Source organism: Tachypleus tridentatus, chromosome 5 (assembly GCF_004210375.1).
Source record: "Tachypleus tridentatus isolate NWPU-2018 chromosome 5, ASM421037v1, whole genome shotgun sequence".
NCBI lineage: Eukaryota > Metazoa > Arthropoda > Merostomata > Xiphosura > Limulidae > Tachypleus > Tachypleus tridentatus.
Window position 1 is genome coordinate 326,765 of NC_134829.1, and position 18,296 is coordinate 345,060.

At 32.7% G+C, this 18,296-nt stretch overlaps 1 protein-coding gene across 3 annotated transcripts in view; it reads right to left on the bottom strand.

Moving 5' to 3' along the window:
* The window catches only part of LOC143250388 (tRNA-specific adenosine deaminase 1-like), a 39,411-nt gene extending 24,396 nt beyond the window's left edge, over positions 1 to 15,015 (bottom strand). For all 3 annotated transcript variants that reach the window (XM_076500834.1, XM_076500833.1, XM_076500836.1), the window contains exons 1-6: positions 14,951 to 15,015; positions 11,787 to 11,968; positions 11,063 to 11,134; positions 10,808 to 10,862; positions 1,909 to 2,040; positions 594 to 981 (exon numbers count right to left, since the gene is read on the bottom strand). In XM_076500834.1, the coding sequence (XP_076356949.1) occupies positions 594 to 981; positions 1,909 to 1,942 (422 nt within the window). In that variant the 5' untranslated portion in view covers positions 1,943 to 2,040; positions 10,808 to 10,862; positions 11,063 to 11,134; positions 11,787 to 11,968; positions 14,951 to 15,015. The remainder of the gene's footprint in view (positions 1 to 593; positions 982 to 1,908; positions 2,041 to 10,807; positions 10,863 to 11,062; positions 11,135 to 11,786; positions 11,969 to 14,950) is intronic.
* Between the last annotated feature and the right edge of the window lie 3,281 nt (positions 15,016 to 18,296).

The following is an 18,296-nucleotide window of genomic DNA, read 5'->3' on the forward strand; positions in this document are numbered from 1 at the left end:
TCTAACTGACCTATGAAAAAAAAACGATTTCAAAAACAGCACTAACTTCAGTCCTACTTCAATAAAATGTGCATGAGAAATAGCACATTTTACCAAAATAAGTTATCATGAAGATATCAAAATTATGGAATAAAGAAAATTACCTTTTGGTTAGTTATAAACATGTACATACCATTAACAAATAAACATGAGTAAATAACATGCAAGTACACAGGTGGAGTGGGTGTGTTTGGCTGCACTGCACATTTTTGTGATGTAAAACAATAATGATTATACAGTTATAGTACACTTGCTTATTGTATTTAAGGTTTCTAACTCTTCTGACAAAGCATTAGCATTTTCTGGCTTGAAACAGTCATATAAAATGGCTTCTGTTGATGCTTTTTAACTAAAAGCCTGTAAACTTCTATAAAAAGCCATGAGTACAAAACTGTGAAACTTTCAGTTACAACTTATAAAAGGTCCTTTGTTGTCTTTTAATGTTGTGTTGCATTTTCAATATAAATAATAAAAAATGTCAACAACTAAACCTATATTAGACACAATTTGTTCTGAATTAAAACAAAATGACTCAATATTTACAAATAACTCACCTGTGGATATCAAATATATCCTGACCAGTAACAACCTTCTTGGGACAGCCCTCCTGAGTGTCTGAATGGTGTAGAGTGGAAGTGTCTAATACACGACAGTCAACACCTGTCAGATTTGCTTTATTAACATCTGTAGTATCCAACACAGTTGTCTGGCTTGCCTGACCATCATTTAGTAAGGCCAAGTTAGTAGTCTCATGATCACTCAAATGATCTATTTTCTCAGTTTGGACTGCTTCATTAATAGGACTGCATGAAGTTGAAACTGTTTTATTACGTTTGTTTGTTTCAGGAGGACTTTCATATGAGTTTTTACGTTTTAACCCGTGTTGTGATCTTACCTGATCACAAAAGTCATGCATTTTGGGAAAGATTGAGGCATCTCCACCTGAAACAATTACATAATCAAAAATGAATGACCATGTAAAATAAAAGCATGCTTATTGTTTGAGAGCACGAAGAAAGTAAATAAAAATGCAATTTAATTAAAACTGCAATTTGTTGACTTCCTGGTCAATTTCTAGTTTCATACAAAATATTACACAACTGATAATTACTAGAAACCAGCATCCATGTTTTTATCTGTTCAATCATTTATGTGTGACAATCACAAAGAAACAAAAAAACTATGACATCCATACATTTTCATTAAATCATAGCTGATGAAAGTACTTAATTACATTAAAACAGAATAAATAACTACATGCTTAAGAGCACCAGCTCCTCTACAACATTCAATATGTGATTCTAGTTATTTGTTATGTAGAGGCAAGTAACATTTCTAAAGTTACCATTTTCTTTAACCTAAAAATGTATTTCATATAATCAATCACCCATCCTTTATATACAATATCTCCCTATCCCTATCAACTTTTAGTGCATCTCTTTTGCCTCATCAAGAAAGACCCTTTTTTCAAATGTTAGTGCTCATGGGGATTACTGTGCTTGAAGGTTATTCCTTCCTCCTAATGATGATTACAATAAAGGATGGTGCACATTAATACACATATAGAGAGATGGAAGCTTCTTTCAAGGCTTGTAGCAGCCACAAAAGTCTTCATGGCCAATGGCACAAAGTAATAGCTATTTCTTGTGCAGAAGGATGAATAATGTTCCTGAAATATTGCTACAAGGTGTTATTTCACTGAAGTTTAATAATACAATAATATCCGTTGGAAGCAAAATTATTATTCAGTTTTATCAGACACTTATAATACCAATCATATTTAGTCTAATTTATAATCAGCTTTACATTTCAATATTAACTATCACATGTACTTCTTAATATCAAAAACAAAATACTAATCTTTCTTACATGGAGTATGGCTGATAAAGAAATGAACTTTCATCCCCCGGCTTTACTTGGCATATGCCCTCATGCTCTGTGGGTTCCAAGAGTTCAGAAGTTTTTCCAGTAAATACTTCATGAAGTTGATGGTATAGGTATCTAACAAAAGAGCCCTTAAAGATGTAATTTATATAATTCTGTTCAAAAATCAATAATTATACAGTCTTCTTCACATAAGTTTCATTCAAAAAACACATTGACATGAAACAGAAATGATTTCTTACCTCATTTTTGTTTATTAGTTGTTGTTCACATTCTTATTCTTAAAATCACAAATTACTTTTAATCAGTACCTGTTGTACTTTTAAAAAGTTCTGAAATTATAAATGCATTTCAATTAATGTTTTTTGTTTAACTCTAACATGGCTTGACATTACCTGGGTGTTTGCTATTTTACTCTTGTACTGAAGTTATGAACACTGAATTAAGTGTACTCTTGTCTTCAAGATGGTATAATATAATTGGGTAGATTCTTTTGTTATAAAGTCCAGTTAACTTAATGATAATATAATAATTTTACTTCTTCAACTCCAAGTTATTCAAGTTAGCTTAACTAATATTTGCTAACATGCCTAAGCCTGAGGTAAATACTAATAAATATAGCAATCTCACTAACTTGCTAATTTTCTTGCTTTATATAACATGTTTTTTTTTAATATTTTGTTGAAACACAAATATGGTACTGAAATACTAACTCAATCAAATTATATTACTACAGGCTCAATAAAAAAATGATCACCTACTCTAGCTTAATTTAATATTTTATACTATTCAAACTGTTTCAAATTTTTTTAAAAACTTTGAGACATTAAGCCAAACATCTCATTACATAAAACCCCCCTCTGACCTTATTTAAAACAGACTAAAACACTGCTCCTCATTGGCTTATGAAATCCTTTAAACAGTTCTATTTCACAATTAAAATAATGGTACCTAAACTTCCATAGTTAACAATGTTTATATTTTCATAAATGCACACATTACAATAATCAAAGCATTAATTTTGTGAAACAAAGCACAATCAAAGTACTGACAAATGAAACAAAACTTTCTTGTTACCAGGGGATTTAACATGGGGTAGAATGTTAAGGAACCAGCTTGTGGCTCCACACCTGCTGATACTTTGGAAGTAGTCTTGAGGAACTTCAGGCTCTTCAACATGATGAAATTAACTAGTTGTCTTGCCAATACACCTCCAAAGATAACCACAGTGGATGACCTTTGGTTCAAACCATTTGTCCTACAACCTACATCACTGATTCTTCTGAATACAGCAAGAGTCTTTTCCAGCATCTGTATAACTCTGGAGATTGTCCTTTCTTACAATGTTGATAAATCATGTCACAACAATGAAATACTGTCATATAATTATTTGTAAAATACTGGCTTTTCATCTTATCACTAACTAATTTGAATCCTTCTTAGATAAAGTAATGAATGTGTTTGGTGTGTTTTTTTAAATTTCACTTCATACCCTGGATAGTACAAAGGTCCAAATTTGCTATCTTCAAATCATCAGTTATATTGGTGTATTGCCTATAGCTTCATATACTCATGTTTGATGAATATGAATGGAAGTTCTTGATCACATATTTTCTTAGTTCACCCACATAAATAGTTAGCTGACTTAAAACTACATTGTTGCATCTCTCCACTATTCCAACATAAAAAGGAATGAAAGCTGGTGTCTTGATCATTTTATTTCAAGTGTTTGACAAATTCTCTAAAACAAGGATGATTCAAAGTTACTTCCTTGATATAAGCAAGGTTCCATAGGCATCCCAAAACTTGAAACAAATTCACTGACAAGCTTCCTCGCTAGTTATTAGATCTTAGTTAAAATAGCATATGTCTCAACCATCTGGTGAAATAATCCACTATCACTAAGATACATTTATTACTACTGCTGTAGTACATTGACAGCAAACCTCTTTCAATTTTTTTTATGTTGTTGTAATTCTTGTTATTTCTTTCAAGAATAATTTTACATACAGCACAATTTACATGATTTATGCCAATCCCTAAGAAATTTTAAACATCCAATCCAGTAAAAACATTTACTCATCTTCTTCAGTGTTTTACTAACTCCTACATATCTATCTGTTAAAGGGATGTGGAATGCTTTTGGTTTCAGTAATTGTGGAAGTACCAACAGAAATAATAATTTCTGCCTAATGCTATTTTTCCATTTTCAACATAATAAACCTTCTTATAAGTGTAACATATCCCACTCTGCCTATTAAATCTTTGACTGTGGACTGTATTTTGCCATTTCTGCCATGAGGGTTATTCCACAGCCTTTCTGACCCACTAAATAATTTAACACTGATATCCTTTGCCTAAGCCTTTGACTGTAAAACCACATTAGTTTTTCCTCATCTGTGGACATCTCACCTTGTGTTCTGCTCTGTTCCACTTTAGATCAGTCATGTTATACTTCTTTCTTCTCACACTGTTTACATTCTTTGGTTATACAAGGTTATCAAAATAATAAATCAGCATTTCCATGATCCTGTTTAAGGCAATGCACAGTAATGAAGTAGTACTCATGAACTTTACAGAGTTATCATGCTATGCGACTTTCTGGATTGTGGAAATTCATCAGTCACTTCAATGCTGCTTGATCTATAAAACTTTTGTCCTTACAGATTGTGATTGAAGTAAGTAAAACTCTTTAGATATTTCAAAATTGGATTTTCCTTTCTACAAACTTTGTTGCTTTGATATACTAGATGATTACATGTCTCTTCTTCTGCTATACTAGAAATAACTTGAAATCTGTATTATGAGTAAGCCTTCATGAGTTCAGTATGATATTACACAAACAGTAGCTTATTTATTCTTCAGTTTGATGAATTGCTGTTTACAATCAGCAGTCTACAGAAACTTGTCTGGTTTTTCTGTTAGGTAGGATAAATGATGTCAGAAAATAATTTAAAAAAATAATGATAGTAGAAATATAAGAGACCATCTTGCCTTACAAAAGTATCATTGTTATTTTTTTACATTTTCTATATTTTCTTTGATCCTGTTATGATCCTTCTGAACTTCACTGATGTTTTTCTGTAAATTTTAAGTTTTTTTCAATTTTCTCATTAAAATCCTTCTGTACTTCACTGCTGCCCTTCTTCACTAGTCTTGTTGTTATCTTTCTGTAAATCTTCATGGCATTTTCATATTCAATCCGCACATTTTCTATGGCTTCTTCAGATTTGTCTTTGATTTAATTCCTCAGTAAATCTTATGTCTCTTTCTACTAAGTTTTCTCTTTTTATTCTTAATCCAATTTTTAATTTTCTGCCTCTTACTTCTTTATTTTCTTTCCATTGTTTCTTCATCTTCAGGAAATGTTTTATCTTAATTCAAGCACATTTTAATATCTTAAAGTTTTGATTTTATTTTCAATACAATAACACCACCCCTGGCATCAATATTTTAATAGTATGATTTTTGAGTAGATTCATTTGGATTATTTGGTGAAAAGAATGCAAAATCTTGTCCACTTAATGGTAACAAAAATACTTCATTTCTTTAATCAAAAGCTCTACAAGTTAATTAACTTATGTTCATTGATAGGCTTAAATTTACAATAAATGCTCATGCAATATTATATAACTTGATAATTCTCTTCCTACATAAATATTATGGCATATTTTTTATTATTTTATCAAAAACCAAACTCAATAATCACACTACCTAACTACCTACCTCACTAACAAATAAACAAATAACACCCCATCACTTCAGACTCAAAGTAACTTCCTAATACACTCAATAATAACTTATTATCCACATGAGCCTAATATGTATTTTTTATACAGCTTAAACTGTTATTAAACAGTGAAGAAAATTTCATATGTTAGCCACACACACATCACATAATGTAAAACTTCCCTTGGCCAAACAACAATATGAATGTCTAAGTTAAAGGCATCAGCATTTTACCACTCACTGTTGAATTTTGGAAGGTAAATTTAAGGAAAAATAGAAATTATATTCCTAAATTTAAAACACAGATATTATAGATTAACTGTGATATAATTTTTTGTCATAACAAAACAGTGGTAACTACTTTGAAATTCATCTAGTGCTCTACTCTGATATGGGAAATTAAACTTGTATAAGTAACAATGCTAGTGTAAGCACTAGATATTACATGTGTTTCCTACTTTTAGTTTTACTTCCTGAGTAAGTGATAATATAAACATTCCTGTATCAGAAGCACATTACAAAATGTAACAGCAATGTAAGTATCACAAGTCTAAAGCAAAATAACCCAACATTCTTAAAAAGGCAAAAGAGAAAATTTTAGAATTTTTATTGTAGTTCTTTTTAAAACATGACATTTGTATCAGGGTAATTCTTTTGTTCAAAATTTTTAAAACTTGATAATTCACACTTCAATAAGATTTAAATTTTACAGAAAACATTTTTTTTCACACATTCTAACTGCTTGTTTACACTACATTTGTGACCTTACATTTACGTATAAATTAGTGAAGTTTTCACTTGAAGTGAAAATAAGACATTAGCACACCTAATTCACTGCTATGAGAAACTCAGTAAATCTCCAGTTTCTCTTAAACCAGATCATACAAAAACAATTGTGCTTACAGTTTACATCAATACAATTCGAGATTTTCAAAATCACAAAACTAACTAAGATGGATTTTTTTATTTGTGATCAACAGCTAATAATTAAAAATGAGGGCAAGAAAATTGTTTCTATTTCATTGTTAATGTTTTATACAACGCAATACCATTTTACATAAAAGTAATATGAAAATATTTTTACTCAATTTTATTTACATGTTTAAACACCTTGTAAACATCAGGCAAAGTGCAAGGTAAATATCAAGTTTAATGATTTTACATTTTATGTGCAATATGAAAAGAAATATCCACAGTACTCAAAGAAGCATCATATACACTAACCATATGAATAATAACTTTGTAAAAATAGTTTCTACACCACAAATATATTAGGAAATTTTATTTTTTTTAATCTGTAATGGCTCTTGTTTTCTACCACAAACAGAATAACAATCCTCAGAAAACAACATTAGTTTACATTCTCAGGACAAAGCTCTAATAATGCAGTCTCACTTAAGTTCAGCACGATGACATTATATTTTAATCATAGTTATTTTCTTGATGTCATGACAACATCTGATTTGTTATGAAGTCAAGAGAAAGAATTTCACTATATTAAAATCCTTCTCTTCTGTATATATATATTAAATGTATGTTCATTATAACACTTTCTCACATGTCTTCTATTTTAATATTTGTTAAATTTTTAATGAATTCATCATATTTTTTTATAGCTGTGCGACATGTGTCAATTTTATCACATGATCTTATTCTTGGTATGTAAACTGAATGTTTTCAAAACAAAACCACTAACACTTTCATAGTTATTTTTCAAGTTTTAAAAATTATCTAACATCAGCCTGAGATTATGAAACACACCTATTTCTCTCTCTAAAACAGCTTTTCTTTTTTAAACCCAAACAAGTCTGTAGACTTATAATGTTAAAATGGGTTTTGATACTTGTGGTGGATACAGTACAGGTAACCCATTGTGTAGCTTTGTACTTAACAACAAACAAACAAATCTTCTGTTTTGCTTTTACATTTATTGAAACATCTCAAATTATCTGAAGGCTTCCTATAGTTAACATTTTCCTTACCTAAGAATGTATTTCACCTCCTCAAGCTCCCAACTAATCTCCTAATATTTTTTATGAATTGTGCTACTTGCATTAATTATATAATTATGCAGCAAAAGCCCTCCTTAAATAAAAGGGCTACATACCTCCACATGTATTAACTCCCTCTATCTCTACTGAATTGACACCAGTTGTGAGAGGAGGGCACAGTTGTCATGCCATAGAGATCAGTATGTACCCATCTTGTTTCAAGACACTGGCTACAGGAGAAGGACACAGTATAATAGTGCATTAACACCTCATCTCACCTGAACAGACTTTTAGTTGCACAAGGAGGACACAGTATTATAGAATGTGCCTGCTTACATTATAGTGAACAGACTCTGGCTGCAGGAAGAGAGCACAGCATCATTGTGTGTACTCATCTCAGCTCAAATGAATAGATTCGGGGGAAGTCACAAGTGACATGTTATATATCAGGTCACCCCTTAAGTAATGTCCAATTTTAGGTTCAGAAAAAGAGAAAAGATTTCAATTGCTTTTAATGTTATTTAACCAACAATGTATGTTCCATTATTATTAATTACTTTCTGCCAATGATTCACAAACTTCTGAAAGCCACTTCTATAAAATTCTTGGGGTTTGAAGGAAAAGAATGTTGAGAGGGTAGTTATGACATCTTCATGTGTTCCAAGCTCTTTTTCATCAAGATACTTTTGTAAACTTTGGAATAGATGATAAAAAGATGGGGCAAGGTGTGGAGAATAGGGAAGATGTGAAAGTTTTTCCCTGTCTAGTTCTTCAATCTTTGCAGATGTCATCCTTGCTGTATGGGGCAGTGCATTATCCTGGTGTAACATAGCATATTTATGATTAATCAAAGCAGGTCTCTTTTCTTTCAGTGCAACATTCAAGCACTCTAACTTTGACAATAGAAGTTTGATGTAATCGTTACACTGAGTGGCAGCAACTCAAAGTGGATCACACCAACAATGTCTCACCAAATGCTTAAGAAGACTTTCCTATGGTGGAGGTCCATTTTGGGCTGTGCTTTAGCCAGTTTACCTTCACTGAGCCACTGTATGCAGAGCTTAACATTTTAATAAAATATCAATTTTTTTATCTTCAGTCACTAATCTGTCCAGAAAGTTGAGTTACGTTCATGAGAGTGCAGAGAATGCAAATGTTAACTCTTGCTCTAAGGATGGCTTCTGTCAAATTATGGGAGACCAATTTTCCAAGTTTTCACATCTTTCCAAGCTGTTGCAGATGATTGTGAACTGTTGAATGTATTTAATTCAGCTTCTGTGCTAGTTCTTCAACTGTTACAGTACAATCTTCATCAATATGCAGCAGGCAGCAAGATATCATTAAACTCAACAGGGTGACCTGAACGTGGTACATTGCTCAAACTGTAGTCACCTGATCTGAACTTCTGAAACCACCTTTGACATTTTCTTTCATTGAGATACTCAACACCGTAAACACCTTGAATGTTTCATGTAGTTTCTGCTGCACTATTGCACTTTTTAAACTTATAAAGCAGTATATGCCTAATAAGCTCCTCAGATACATCCATCTTCTAAAGGGTTTATTTGATTAATGATCTGAAAAAGCAGAGTTGGGTTAGTTTCTTTTATTTGTCTCAACATTTTTTACACATTGTACTCCATATTTTAGTCATTAAAGCCTTCTACAAAGACAGAAATGATGATGCACTTTCTGTATTAAATTTTCGAACATTACTTATGGGACGACCTGATATACATATATACACACAGCCATATGAGGGATGGCTTACACTACACTAATGAGGGATGGCTTACACTACACTAACAGAGATATACACACAGCCATATGAGGGATGGCTTACACTACACTAATGAGGGATGGCTTACACTACACTAACAGAGATATACACACAGCCATATGAGGGATGGCTTACACTACACTAACAGAGTTACCACTGCTCCTCCTCCTTCTGTACTGATACTCAATTGTACATCACCCCAGCAAACAAGCCCAACTGGTGATAGTTCTTCATAGTCTGCCACTCAAGTAGCTAGGAGTTGGTAAGTGGCAAGCATCACTGGTGCTCCACTTGAGAAGGAAGGGGTGAAATTTGCAGTGAGTAGACCTGGAGAAAATTTCCAGATTCTCATAGGTCCTTCAATTTGGAAAGGTCTTTTATTAGACACAGGGAATAGGTGACAGCAAAATCTTATTTTGAAAAGTCAGAGAAGAGGTTAAAACATGCCTCTGGTGCTTGCTTTTTCCATGATAGTTTGTGGAATAGGTATAGTCTGGATCAGATAAGAAGAGAAAATTTGCAGATATACCAAATGGTTACCTCAAATAGTCTTGTGGAGTGCACATCTTACAATGAGCATATACAGAACCAGATCAGACACTGTGAGTGCTTTTCATTATCCTGGCTCAATGCAGATTTCAGAAAATAAGTATACTCACAGAGGCACTACTAGCCACCTGGAGGGGTCCTAAGAGCACAAAAGGAGCTCTGAAAGAGAAATAATGTTTATTTTTCTCAAAAACAGTGGGATGATAGAAGAACACTGACCTGCGGAAGATAAAATCCATAGAGAGATAAAGCCTGAAGGTGTAGAGGAGACAAATGTATCAAAAGCATCCACACACCCACCAGGAGGAGCTCATTCTAAAGCTGACAAAGGAGAGATGTAAGAGGAGCAAAAAGGTGGCATATCAAATACAATGAAATAATAGTCTGTGAGCATCTACAATGCAAGCCAATCATGCTAACTTGAGAAAGTAATGGAATAAGGGAAAAAGGGAAGAGATCCATGAATAGGCACAACAAGCAGGTCAGGGGAGCCAATCTGGCTCCACATGATTCAACGGGCAAGAGAAGGAAGGGAAATAGAAAAGGAGCAGTTAAAGACCAAGAAAGAAAAAGACTGGACCTGAGAGAGAAATACCAAAGTGTGGTAAAAGAGGGTATGAAAAACCACAGGAATAATTTCAAATGCATTTCACAACACAGAACCACCAGTCATCATTTTAGTTTGTGTTAATTTAGCTACTTAGAAAGAAACAGGAAAATTTTGATATAAGAAAAAAAATGTTTTCTATATTCATAAAGAAGTATACTAGCCTGGATAATAATATTTTCCTTGACATATAAATAATTGCAACTTAAAAGCCTAATTGTAGTTTACCTAATGAAAAGTCTTCTTACAAGGACTTCAGCATGGCTATCACTAATGGCAGCACCTGGCGGAGAGAATCAAAATATGTAGGATTCAGAAGAAACTATCTGATATCAATTAATCAGTTTTGTTTAATGAAGTAGCAGCCTTTAATCAGCTTTTCTCTCCAAACAATCATTCTGAATACCATATACAGACCTAAAACATATATTAAAACTAGAATTTGTGGAGTTTGCATAACTGTTTTATTATATTTCACATTACCTTGACAACTAAGTTGGGATGGACCAAGACACTTTGACCCTGTGGCAAGGGAAACAACCTTCATGTCATGACCTATTAAAAAAAAAAAGAGAAAATTTATATATGAGCTAAATATCTTTATTTTGCTGTATATCACTACATGAATAGTGTGTAAATACCTTGAAATTATTGAAAATAAGTTATTTAGTTAGCTAGGATTAAACATAGTTCTGACTACAGTATAGAAGTTGCAGGGAGCTAATTATCTGTACATGTTTAAAAGTTCACAATGGCCACTATTTAGAAGTTACTGGAAGTAGGATCAACTTTTTAGTTGGGTTCAAAATGGTCATGCTACTACTCTATATAAATTATTAGAAGTTTTATCAGCCAGTAGTAAACCAGGCTTTATAAATATCACAATAAAATTTCTGGTAGTAAGAACAGTAGTAACCAAAAATTCAAAACCTGCAGTATCCATTCCTCTATAGACCATCCACTTGTGTCCATCTGGTGATGCAAAATTCAAACAAATATTTACAATATTTTTCATTTCCTACATTTTTATTGTTATTGTAAGACTATTACTTCAGGAATGAAAATTAAAAACAAGCAATATATCTCATAATAATAATTTCCTTACACTTGTAGCTCTAGTATTCATTTTCTTACTCCTGAAAATGGGAAAAAGGCAGTTGGCAAAATGCTCTTACTAACTCAACCATATAATGTTAATGGACATTACCTTTTGGTAGAAAATCAGAAGAAATCACTATTGCTGACATGTGTGTCCACTCCTTTCCCTTCTGAGGTTTTCCAGTTTTAGGCAAAGATTTGTAACGACTGTAACACAACTTTGCAAGTTTATCTGCAAATGATACATTTTCAGCTGAGTCACTCATAGCTTGCAAGTAACAGACCACCAATCTGTCAACAACAAAAATGCCACTACTTAGTTTTCACACATGTATGACCTACAATAATGCTTAACATGAAGGAATTAGAAAATATCTAATGAATTCCTCACTTTCTACTACATATAGATATATATACTTATGCTCTAAGAGACAGAACTTAATTTATATGTGAATTTCTGTGATATGTACATACGTACATATACTGTAGTTTTAGTTAATGAAAGTCTAGTGTATGAAGAGTTTCCATCTCTATGTTCCATGATATACTGTTTTTCAATGCAAAGTTCTTCTTAATCAGTGATGTCGAGAAACCCACTTGTTGAGAAATTTATATGCGAAAACGGCTCGTTTGGGTCGAGAAAATATTTTACATAGAAGAGCGAACAACGTTGTTCGCTCTTCTATGTAAAATATTTTCTCGACCCAACGAGCCGCTCGATATAAAGTTCTCCTTAATGTCTGATTATGCTCAAAGTGAAATATTTTAATTAATGCCTAACTTATTTTAAATCATAAGTTGTAGTTTTCAGGAAATCCAGAATGACTCATTGAATTTGTTTATAAAGCTTCTTAATGATCAAAAGGTTAAAGATTAATTTGAGGAAAATTAGAGAGCTAAGGTAAGATGAGGGAGTTAGTAAAGTAAGAAAAGAAGCAGAAAATCTTCAAATAAATATTGTTCTTAACAAGATAAAAAAAAAGGGAGGAAACTAATAGGTTTACTAAGATGTGCAATGCAAGAAGGCTAAGAAAGAAGGTTCATATGTGAATGAAACTCAGGTTACTGTTTCAAACAGACTTGAACCTGAAGCTGTAGTTTTGATCTTTCAATAGTGAGGAATTATCTACTGAAAGTTGAAGGTCTGGACAATGGTAAAAATGGAAGATAGAAGGTAGCATAATTGGAGAAAAGAAGGAATAACCTTCTTGAGCTGCCACAGTGTTAGGAAAAAGGAACTATTAGGATAAAGGATAAAATAGGTTGGATGAAAACGATATGGAAAATATAAAGGGTAAATAAATAAAATTGGAGATGCCTGCAAGTCAAAAGGAAAAGGAAATAGGTCTCAAGGAACAAATGAAACAAAGAGTACAAGAAAAGTGGTTCAAATGGAGGGAGAGTCACAGTACAGAGGACCACATTAATGTCCCATTCTGGAAAGGGAGGATGCCTATGAGTTTGAAATGACTGTATGAGCACAGGCAGAATATCCAAACTAAAAACCTCAGGGTGTCTTGAGTAACTGATGGCATGGTAGAGTGTAACTCTATATATGAAAATCAGAGAGATTGAAGACTCACAGCCAAAAAGCCAAGTGAGAAATTCCTCCATCTGAGCCACTGAAAACCTGATAGCAGGAAATCCCTTGTCAACAGATTAAGAGTGGAAGACTTCCCACTTGCTCTGGTAAATTTCCATGGAGGTGAAATGCCTCATAAAGTCAGATCTCATTGCCAAGGACTAGCTGAAATCCATGTATGAAGTTGCAGGACAGAGAGATTGGTATGAAGAGTGGAAAATCAAGTATGAAGCAAAAGGAAGGAAACAAAATAAAAGAGGCAAGTCTTGAGAAGAATAGATTTTGGAGACTCAGAAACCAGAGTTGTGTTGGTCAATGAGGTGCAATCAGGAGAATCCAGCATGATGTAGTGTGTACTAGAGAAACCACTCAATGAAGCAAATGGATGATATGGTACATATAAAAATATCTGTGAGACCAATCCTGGCTGGAAGCATCAACAGCCAGAGCCTGTGAATGCTGAACGAAGAACCAAAAGAGGGTTAACTTTGTATTGAGGCCCATAGTAAATACATTCAATTGGGAAGTCTCCCAATGGGGTGGAAAAATGTCTCTGAAAATAACTAAATCTAATGACAACTCCAAGGGAAAGATTAAGTCTGGACATGAAAAAGAAACAAATATCTTTGGACCTAGCACTCCTTTGCTAATTGGTATGAGTGGTCACATTAGTTTTCAAAATGAACCATTACCAGATGATAACCTGTAAAAGAATGGGAAATGATACAACATCTAATGAACAACCAGAAGTTTGAAAGCATTGATATGCAAGACCAGTCTGTCCACAGACCAACAGACCATTGCTTTGTGGTGATCAACTTAAACCCCCTATCTGTGTCAGGAAGTGACTTTGAAAAGATGGACATCAAGGTGTGGAGAAGGCAGTTGTGCACCCACTCCCATATGGGTTTTGTCAAACCACCACAGCAAGTTGATTTTCAGAGAAAGAGAAAGGTTCAATGACAATGATAGCTTAGGTAAAGAAAATGTGGCATTAATACTAATAGGACAAAATAAGAAATCTATATATGTCATCTGTCTTGGCTGGTGATTCTTAAAGAAAATCTTAAAGGTATGTGTACTAAAATGGGAAAACATACATATGTATGAAGCTCATATTGAGATATGGAGAAACTTGGACAATTTACTACGTTTGCTGTTTCTTATTGAACAAAAGAAAATATGCCTGAAAACTCTCAATTTATTTAGTTTATTATATAGTATCACTTATCCTACCTAAGTTCAATCCTAATTCCTATATATACTAATACAGTAACAGAATGTATCACACTCACATTATTAAGTGGAAATATATAAAACAAGAACACATTCTCGACTTAAAAATACAGCTAGCGATATTTTGCAAATCTATGTTTTATTAGTTTATGCTACAAACTATGGTTCCAATGCGTTCGAACATAATGAAAGCTTTCGTTTTACTTATTTTCAACAATAACTGTCAACGTATTTATTATTAATGCTGGCGCAGATAGCCTAATTGCTTTGTGCCGTAAAACCTCAAATCAACCAAAATATTACATATGACACATGAAACACCAATACTAGATAATACTACTTTTGTGCTTTAGAAAACAAAATAATTATAATAAACAATTACTATTAACATTATTTCCACGATAACAACATAAGAATATTCATATGATTTTAAATTAATCAACACCTCTATATACCTGAAGTTTAAAACATTAAAATTGAAAGCTGAACTCCTTCATCACTAGTGTTTTAGCAGTGTCCCTAGTGGCTCAGCAATAGGTTTGTGAACTTAACAAGATTAAAATTTGGAGTCTATTTGTGTGGCGTTGCGCTAAAACAAACAAAAAATAAAAGTTTAAAACTTATATAAGTTCTTCACTAAAATAAGAAATATAGATTTGCTTATAAAATTGTCAATTTGATGTTACATAAGCTTAAAGTACGAAGAGTTTCCGTCTCTACATTCCATGATATACCGTTTTTCAGTGTAAAGTCCTCCTTAATATAATAAATTATTTTCTGTTTTGTTTTATTTATGTTACTTATTATTCAATTTACTTATCTTCTTTCAACGTTATTTAATTTGTTATCTTTATTTTCTGTTCTAATTTTTAAATAGCCTGGTATAACCGCGTGGTTAAGGCACACGACTTGTAATCTGAGGATCACGGGTTCGATTCCCCGTTGCATCAAACATGCTTCACCTTTCAACCATTAGAGTATTATAATATGATAGTTAATCTCAGTGGTAAAAAAATAACCCACAAGTTACCACTGCGAGGTAATGACTACCTCCCATTCCTCTAGTCTTACACTGCTAAAGTAGGGGCGACTAACGCAGATAGCCTTCTTAAAAGAAAACTTTTAAATAAAATACATTTTATATTGACTAAGTTTCAAACTGTTTGAAAAACAAGGAGATTGTAACCTGTAATGGAAGATGAAAAGAGTTTTTATTAGCCTTCAAAGAACCATTGTGTGATATGTCATACCCAAAAATAGATCAAGCTTGAGGTCCTTCCAAACTTGCATTGCATGGCGTGTGTGAAGAATGTTTTTTTTATTTGAAAGGTAGTTTTGAGTGTCTAATATTATGTGACACTGTTTCAGATTTTTTTATTCAGTTTTCTAGTTTACAGAAACAAGGAAATTTGATAAAAAATGTGATTTTTTAGTTACAATTATAGTTATTAGAATTGTGAATACTTAGCTTTGTAGGGTACCCAGTAAACATGTGGTGTCTCCGCATTTATTTGTAGTTGAGATAAAGGAATTTAAAATTTATAGTATGATATTTCATATGATAGTCTTTTACGGAATACAGTTTGCATAAATTTTCAAGCACCTTTACTTATACAGCTTTATTTTTTCCAGTGTCCAAGATTCTTCTGCATCTACTGCAGCCGGGATTTCAAGAAAGTGCTAAACAGCTTTTATTGATGCAGTAAAATCTGATTTGGTGGGATTCAGACAGAAACTCTACGAGATGCTGTTTATAAACTTTCATTAGATGGTATTCCTCCAGCTATTGTCACAGAATTATTGATTGATCATGTTAAATCAGTGAAAGTATTTCAGATGTTTGGGATGAACAGCTTTGTTTGTGTATTTGTAAGGAATATGTTCGTTATACACAATAACATTTAGATCTTACATTCATTGTAACTGTTGAAGATTTGTATAAAGTTTTTGAGACTGTTATTATCTGCTTCGTACAACTGCCATACAAAAAAAAAATGTCTAGAGCAAGCGAGACTGATGTGAACACTTTTGCAACTGCTAATGCAATGTCGATAGATAGATTTCCAAGGATAAAGTGTTCATTTCAGTAACTAGATCCAGTTCTTCTATCACCCCATTCCAAACACTTGGAGCTTTGACGAGGTTATAGGTCACCATTATTTGAAACAGCTTATTTGAGAAAAGCCAATAAAATTAGGATTTAAGTTCCTTTATGTGTCTGGGAGTTATTGTATGAAGTTTAAGTTATAAGAAGGCAAAGAGCAGCGAAAAGAAATTGTCACTCTTGAAAGCTTAATTATTAAAAAAAAAAGTAACTCTATATAGGGATAAATTTGCTAATAATGTATTTACCACACTACTACTACAACTACCAAAAAATTTACGGCATCAAAATTATTGGAATTAAATTATCTGATCGTCTAAACAATGTGATATTCAAGAAACTAAAAAAGAAGAAAAGGATGTTATTTTGATGTTTTGAAAGATACAGTTGCTGGTATAATATAGTTAGATAGCATAATAACAGCCAAGTCGCTATTGCTACAACTTTACTGATGATTTGGTACTTTCCAAAAAAGCTTGCAAGCATTATAGTCCAGCATCAAAACAACAAGATGGGTGTAATATAACATTCCATATTTGCGAAATGCAGTGAAGGGATAAGTAGAGTTGACTTTTTTGATCAAAATCGTGTAAGTTATCATGTACAAAAAACCAAAAGTGGTAATGGCAAATAGTGAGTTTTGTTTTGGTGCTTTAACAAATACGTGGCTGAAGTGTATACGTGTAGACAACATGCTCCGATTGAAATATTGAAGACAAATTATTTTTTTTACACTTTTGACTACTCTCAAATTCGAAGAGCTAGATCTGTTTGTTCCATAAGGAGAGGTCAAGTGCTACAAAATATCAGTACATATAACTAAAGCACTGACTTGTACAAAACCTGACATGATGCCATTGTGTATATCTGCTTGAAATGCCAGGTGGGTTTTTACAATGACCAACAATGACGGATTTAAGATTGTATGGATGCAGGGATTAATAATTTTTGTGGTCCCTATCCAATGTAATTGTACATAGAATGAAATTATTAATGGGCCCCATTAAGACTATGACCCCCCTCTATCCCCTACCTAAACACGCCACTGCTGATAATTTTGTGAATTATCATAGAAATTGAAGTTGACCATTACTGAATACTATCTTTGTGTTATGGAGAGAACTCACAACTCTCACTTTATTTCAGAAAATACATCAGTCATTTGTTAGTTTCAGGTATTCAGCTTCTATTTGTAAGAGTGTGTGTGTGTTTTCTTATAGCAAAGCCACATGAGGTATCTGCTGAATCCACTGAGGGTAATCGAACTCTAGATGTAATTTTTTATTAAAAATAAATATTTAAAATAATGCAAGTTCTTTTTAATGTATGTGTCTTTTTTCTAAAATCTCAAACATATGGACTAAAAACCCATTTTTTTTTACATTACAAAAGACTACTATGCACAGTTAGACACTGTCCCTACTTGATCAATGTACAAATCATCAAAGTGTTTCTCTTTAGACGAATACCTAGAAAAGTATTCACGTTGAAATAAAAAACAAAAAAACTATAAAAGTATCTCATTTAATTTCTTTACAATAGCTTCATTACGTGATTGACAATTTTCTGACAGCATACTTTGGATGGAACGTACACATGTTACCTTCTTGGCCAGTGAGGGATGATGCAGTCGTTGATCCCTTCTTAAAGTGCTGGACAAAGTTGAGACAGTATCCAAACGACCAGAATAGTCATCT